We start from the raw sequence: 7,140 nt of genomic DNA on the forward strand, positions 1-7,140 counted from the left end.
GTGTTAAATATAGCTGTGGGGTAAGTTTGTGCATTGAAGTCTATGAGGTGGTTACATGAGTGGGAATACTTGAAATGTGTCTGAGGAATTTTCTGTAAATGATGCAGTGTTTAATCTGTATATAGACCATACTCTTACAAACTTAATTCAGATTTATTGGTGCCTTTTTTAATCATCTATCAAAAAGCTTACCTTTACTCACTTCAACTGTTGTAGTGGTAACCAGGTGTGTTAATTATTTAGGATATATTTAAGCAAGCAACAGAAGACCGTCTGACAAGTGCAAAAGAGTTACCTTACTTTGAAGGGGACTTCTGGCCAAATGTTCTGGAGGAGAGTATTAAGGAACTCGAGCAAGAGGAGGAAGAGCGGAAGAGAGAAGAGAACACTAGTAATGAAAGCACAGATGTAAGAGTGCTTCTGTTATTTCATGACGTCATGCAAAAGTTGTGATTTCCTGTTCCTAAGTGAAGCAGAAGAAGGGCCTAGGCTCTTCATTGAGCTGGCTTTTTCATATTTTGCTCTAATCAAAACTCAAATTTATGTTTTATAAGTTAAAGCTGTTAAAATACCCTCTACATTTGTATTAGTGGTTGCTGTTCACATGGCTGTAAACCTAACTAGTTACCAACATTTTTAAAAATGAAACAGCTGCTAGTTGAATATTTTGTTACCGAAATTCAACTGTTATCAAGATTCGTGCTGCAACTTTGGCCTGGCTAGGAAACCTTTTTCCTTAAGCTTTCGCTTTTGAACAGTGACTCTTTCCTTAATAACCTGGATGTTATAATAATGATCTTAGCAGAGCACCAGAGAAACACAGCTCTGATTTAGTAATTCACCCAGCATAGGGTTTTGGGTTTTTTTAGTAGGAGGTTTTCAGGCATCAAAGATCTGAAGCTCAAAATAAGACTGAATTGTTGTAGGGCTACTCAAGCTACAACAATTTCTTGCTGGTGTCTTGTTTGTGCCATTTTCTTTTTGGAGAGCATACAACAAATGTGCTTTCACATTCCACAAAGAACAAAAAAGAGTTATGCCTTTTCACAAACAAATTCATAAATGAACAGATGCAGAAATTGTTTCCTTGATCTTCTGAGCTTTCATGGAATAGGTGGTGAATCCAGGGTGAAGTTTTGCCCACACAGTAGTACTTGCTAGTTAGCTCTGAACACTGATATAGATACAGATATTAGAATTTTGTTCTGCTTTAGAGTTGTTGTCTAGAAGATTTCTGCATCAAAAAAAGCCTGTTACAACTAGAATTTGTAATTCTCCTTTGCTGTCCTTGCAACATCTCCTGAAAGGCTTTTGAATAGACTTAAGTTTATGAGCCATCTGGGAGCTAGGCAACTTGATACCAAATTTGCATTAACTAAGTTAGTTGAAGTTTGTTTTGTTTTAACTGCTGCACCTTCCTATCATGTCCTCATACTAGAAATTACCTTACTAAGGCTTTTTGGACTGGGAAGAAAAACTTTGTTAAAATTGGTTTGATACAATCTGTTGGGCAGAGGGCTGTAACAAACAAAATCTAGGTGGAGTAAGTCTGCCTTACCTCTGGTTAGTGCAGTATCAGTTGTGCTTTTCAGTTGTTTTTAGTTTTGAATTGCATTAAGAGCCATTTGCTGAACACATTGGTAATTATCCAGGAGATTCTACAGTGTTCAAATATCATAGGCAGATGGGTTTCACTAAATATCATTTAGCATTCTTTATCCCTTATAATTCCTAAACATTTATGCTTTTAGTGTTCCTGCAACCATACCTGGATCTTGTTATCTTCTAGAGTAATTCCAATTGAATTAATTTAATCTTTCAGGGAACCCCAGTAAGTGTCTTTGAAGTGCCTGTGAAGTATGTTTAGTCATGCTATTAGAGGTGTGAAAGTAATAAAATGCTGGTGTGGTGTGATGTAGGTACCTGACATAAAATGCCTTTAAAATTATTAGGTGAGCAAAGGAGACAGCAAAAATGCCAAAAAGAAGAACAATAAGAAGACAAGTAAGAACAAGAGCAGTTTGAGTCGTGGCAATAAGAAGAAGCCTGGCATGCCGAATGTGTCCAATGACCTTTCCCAAAAGCTGTATGCCACTATGGAGAAACACAAAGAGGTGAGAGTTGATAGGATGAGAAATACTGTTTTGAAGTATACAGATGTTCAAAACCTTGGTCCTTCTGGCAGAACTGTGTGCTGTAAATCATACAGGTTTGACTGGGGAGTTGGGTGGTACACTAGAGTTAAGTACCAGTAAGTGGTTGTTTTCTTTGCTATGAAGAAGGTAAACCAACTTGCAGCACACTCAGAAGTTTGAAGTTTCCCAGTTCTTAAGAACACACTACTGTAGCAGCACATCATTCAGGCGTTAGCTGGGCCTAGAAATGTACACTGGAGTTTGAACAAAAAGTCTTGATAAGCGCTGGCATTAATTATTTTTATTTCAATTCTCAGGTTTTCTTTGTCATCCGTCTCATTGCTGGCCCTGCAGCCAACTCCCTTCCCCCCATCGTTGAGCCTGACCCACTCATTCCATGCGACCTGATGGATGGGCGCGATGCTTTCCTTACCCTTGCTAGAGACAAGCACCTGGAGTTCTCCTCACTGCGAAGAGCTCAGTGGTCAACCATGTGCATGCTGGTGGAGCTGCACACGCAGAGCCAAGACCGCTTTGTTTACACCTGCAACGAGTGCAAGCATCACGTGGAGACCAGATGGCACTGCACTGTGTGTGAGGTACGCTTGGTGAAGTTTTCCCTACTGGCATCCCTATATTTCTGTGCCCAGAGTTTTCTCAATGTTACAAAAAAGATCTGTACAGTTCACCTTCTGGCAGGTGAGGAAAGAAGGATGTTTTTTCTTATCAGATAGTACTACTAGTTGGCTACTCAGTGAAATTTTTGTCTTCTACTTTCAAGCTTTCAAAACTGAAGTAGCAGAATTGCATTTCCTGTAATTCATTTAAAGTGCTGCTGCTTAAACAGCTGGAAAAAGTAATGGTTGCTTGGGCTGTAATTACTTGATTGTTCTGAAGAGCAATGTGTTCGTTCTTCCAAACTGTGGTGCTGCAGTATTTCTGTAAACAGGGCTCTCCGTCAGTTTTCTGATACAGAGGTTTTGCTATACCATAAAACAGATTTCTGTTCTTGGGTGATTGTTCTGTTGTCACTCTGTAGTAGCAAACAGCATACTTGTTCTCAGAACTGTTTGCAGTATCAGTGTTTGAAGACCGAGCCCGGTGGGCCTGTTCCCAGAATCTGGAAGAATCTTAAATCTGTCTTGTAACTTAATTTTTTAGCCTGCTAGAAGTAAATGATTGCCGTGGATTTGTTTCTGAAAAGTTCTGATTAAGTTTTTATATTCTCATTTTGAAGTAGGTATTGGAAAACAAATTCTACGTTTCTTACAGATTAATTGAATCCCTTGGATAACTTGGATCATCTTAAATAAATTGAGCCCAAATTCTTGCTGTTGCTTTTACAGACTGTAAATGCTATTCTGTTCTTCTATCAGCACACTTTTGGGTTCAACTCACCTGACAGCCCAGCTTTCGTTCTTCCTTCTTCGAAAGTTGAGTAAGAGTGGTAGGAAAGGTACCCCTTCTTTTGAAAAAGCAGCATGCAACAGCTGTTTGATCCTTGCCTTTCTTCTCCTTTTTTAAATCAGGAAAGAAAGGGATTTTTTTCAGCCTGGCTGAATCACTTGTGACTTATTAACTCAGAGCAAACTTGTTATTCAAGATACACGTTTGTGTAAACTTCAGACACCTTTATATTCCTGCACACTTTCCCTGGCTATAGTTTCAATTCATTCCTCTCTGCTACCTCAGCGTAGCCTGAAAGACTGATTTTTTTTTTTATTTTATTTTATTTTTTTTTTCCCCCAAGCATTAATTTGCTCAGAACAGTCTGGGAGTAATGTGCTGAGATGGCATACACCATTTGCTTATTGCGTGGGAGTAACAGGAACACTGATAACTTTACCTTCGTTGTCTTTCCAGGATTATGACCTGTGCATCACCTGCTATAACACTAAGAATCATGACCATAAGATGGAGAAATTAGGCCTTGGTCTAGATGATGAGAGCAACAACCAGCAGACTGCAACCACCCAGAGCCCAGGTGACTCCCGCCGCCTGAGCATCCAGCGCTGCATCCAGTCCCTGGTCCATGCCTGCCAGTGCCGTAACGCCAACTGCTCGCTGCCATCCTGCCAGAAGATGAAACGGGTTGTCCAACACACCAAAGGCTGCAAACGCAAAACCAACGGAGGGTGCCCCATCTGCAAGCAACTCATTGCTCTTTGCTGCTACCATGCAAAGCACTGCCAGGAGAACAAGTGCCCAGTGCCCTTCTGCCTCAACATCAAACACAAGCTCCGACAACAGCAGCTTCAGCACCGTCTGCAGCAAGCTCAGATGCTCCGAAGGAGGATGGCAAGTATGCAGCGGACCGGTGTGGTGGGCCAGCAGCAGGGGCTGCCCTCACCAACGCCAGCCACCCCGACAACTCCGACAGGCCAGCAGCCCACGACGCCGCAAACTCCCCAGCCCCAGCCTCCACCCCAGCCCGCCTCGCAGCCTCAGCCCGCGCCTCCCAACAGCATGCCGCCCTACAGCATGCCGAGAACTCAGCCCCCCGGCGCTGTGTCCCAGGGCAAGGCAGGCGGCCAGGTGACTCCTCCGACTCCACCCCAGCCGCCTCAGCCGCCAGTCCAGGGTCCTCCTCCAGCAGCGGTGGAAATGGCCATGCAGATCCAGAGGGCGGCGGAGACCCAACGACAGATGGCGCAGGTTCAGATTTTCCAAAGGCCGATTCAGCACCAGATGCCCCAGATGCCGCCCATGGGAATGAATCCTCCGCAGATAGCCAGGGGTCCTGGTGGTCACATAGATCAAGGAATGGGGCCGGCGGGGATCCAGCAGCAGCCACCTTGGGTGCAGGGTGGCTTGCCCCAAGCTCAACTGCAGCCGGGAATGCAGAGGCCATCCATGATGTCAGTAGCCCAGCCAGGTCAACCGATGAATATGGCACCTCAGCCAGGAATGGGCCAGGTACCTGGCGCTGCCCAGCCAAAACAGCCACCTCTGCCCCAGGCGGCCTTACAGAACCTACTGCGGACACTCAGGTCTCCCAGCTCACCCATGCAGCAGCAGCAGGTGCTTAACATCCTTCACTCCAATCCTCAGCTGCTGGCTGCTTTCATCAAGCAGCGGGCCGCCAAGTACGCGGGGTCCCAGAACCCCCAGGGGATGCCTGGTCAGCCTGGCATGCCCCAGGGCCAGCCGGGGCTCCAACCGCAGCAGGCCATGCAGGGGCAGCAGGCAGGGGTGCACCCCAACGCAGCCATGCAGAACATGAACCCTATGCAGGGGGGGGTGCAGAGGCCCAGCATGCCACAGCAGCAGCAGCCGCCACAGCAGCCGCAGCAAGCCATGGCTGGGATGAATCCTCAGGCACAGCAGATGAATATGAATCACTCGGGGATGGCTCCTCAGTTCCGAGACCTCCTGATGCGGCGGCACCAGATAATGGAGCAGCAGCGCCAGCAGCAGCAGCAAGGAGTGGGACCGGCGCTGGGGCCAGGGATGGCCAACCACAACCAGTTCCAGCAGCCCCAGGGAGTCGGGTATCCGCAGCAGCAGCAGCAACAGCAGCAGCAGCAACGGATGCAGCATCACATGCAACAGATGCAGCAAGGAAACATGGGACAGATAAGCCAGCTTCCCCAGGCCATGAGTGCAGAGACAGGAGCCAGTTTGCAGCAGGCTTTCCAGCAGAGGCTGCTCCAGCAGCAGATGGGGTCCCCGGCTCAGCCCAATCCTATGAGCCCCCAGCAGCACATGCTGCCCAACCAGGCCCAGTCCCCGCACCTACAGGGTCAGCAGCTCCCTTCGTCGCTCACCAATCAAGTGCGCTCTCCGCAGCCTGTCCCCTCCCCACGCCCCCAGTCCCAGCCCCCCCATTCCAGCCCATCCCCCCGGATGCAGCCTCAGCCTTCTCCGCACCACGTCTCCCCGCAGACCAGCTCCCCACATCCAGGACTGGTAGCTGCACAGGCTAATCCCATGGATCAAGGGCACTTTGCCAGCCCGGACCAGAGTGCAATGCTTTCCCAGCTTGCTAGCAATCCTGGTATGGCAGGCCTCCATGGTACAAGCGCCACAGAACTGGGGCTCAGCTCTGAGAACTCAGACTTGAATTCAAATCTTTCACAGAGTACACTAGACATACACTAGACACATTGTAGCATTTTGGGAGCAAAAAAAAGAAAAAGAAGAAAAAAGAAAAAAGAAAAAAACTTATTTTCTCAAGACTTTTTGTACTGAAGACGAATTTTTTTGAATCTTTCTTAGCTAAAACAACATTTTTCCCTGGACACATCTGAACTCTGCAGCAGTAGTTTGTGGTTTTCAAAGCAAACCAACAACGAACCTGAGGGACAGTAGAGTACAAAGAATATATTTTTGTTATGGCTGGAATCATAACCAGTCCTTTTTCTTGTTTATTTTTTTTTTCCTCGTGTGCGTTGGGGAGGTCGGGGGAAGAGGGTGATCTTCTGGCTGTTGGCCAAAGGACGCCCTACTCGTTGCCTCCAATAGGTTTTATTTTTTTTTTTTTTTTTTTAAATTAATGAAAATATGTAATATTGATAGTTATTATTTACTGAGGCAGATGGTAAACATTTTCCCTATTCTGGTTTTTCTTCGTGTCACCGCAAAAAAGAAAAATACCACAGTGAAAAAAAACGACATCAAAAAAACCACCAGAGGAGAAACTTTTCCTAAAGCCGGAGGACAAAAGGGGTTAATGTTGCTTTAAGAATACATTACATATATAAATATATATATATAAAAGTAAATACCGATCTTTTCCTCTTCGGTTGGAAATATGTCAATTCTTTGAGAAAAAAAAAAAATGTAAAAATATTAAATAACTCAGTCCCCTCCTGAAGTCTACTTTTGTCCTCCAAGAATTTTCTATACAAGAGTCTGAGCTTAAAAATAAAAACTTCAAGTATTAAAATTTGTACATGTAGAGAGAAGACGACATTTTTTGCAAATACACAGGGGCAGCTGCCAAATGGATGTAGTATATATATTGTGGTTTCTGTTTTCTTGAAAGAATTTTTTTTTTTTGTTG

At 45.2% G+C, this 7,140-nt stretch overlaps 1 protein-coding gene across 2 annotated transcripts in view; it reads left to right on the forward strand.

Moving 5' to 3' along the window:
• The window catches only part of EP300 (EP300 lysine acetyltransferase), a gene marked incomplete at both ends in the record, with an annotated part of 56,084 nt that extends 49,848 nt beyond the window's left edge, over positions 1-6,236 (forward strand). For both annotated transcript variants that reach the window (XM_079548237.1, XM_079548238.1), the window contains 4 exons: positions 244-408; positions 1,953-2,114; positions 2,453-2,734; positions 3,999-6,236. In XM_079548237.1, coding sequence (XP_079404363.1) covers positions 244-408; positions 1,953-2,114; positions 2,453-2,734; positions 3,999-6,236 — 2,847 coding nt within the window. The remainder of the gene's footprint in view (positions 1-243; positions 409-1,952; positions 2,115-2,452; positions 2,735-3,998) is intronic.
• Positions 6,237-7,140: the final 904 nt, after the last annotated feature.

The sequence above is a fragment of the Tetrao urogallus genome, assembly GCF_951394365.1.
Source record: "Tetrao urogallus genome assembly, chromosome: 1".
Classification (NCBI taxonomy): domain Eukaryota; kingdom Metazoa; phylum Chordata; class Aves; order Galliformes; family Phasianidae; genus Tetrao; species Tetrao urogallus.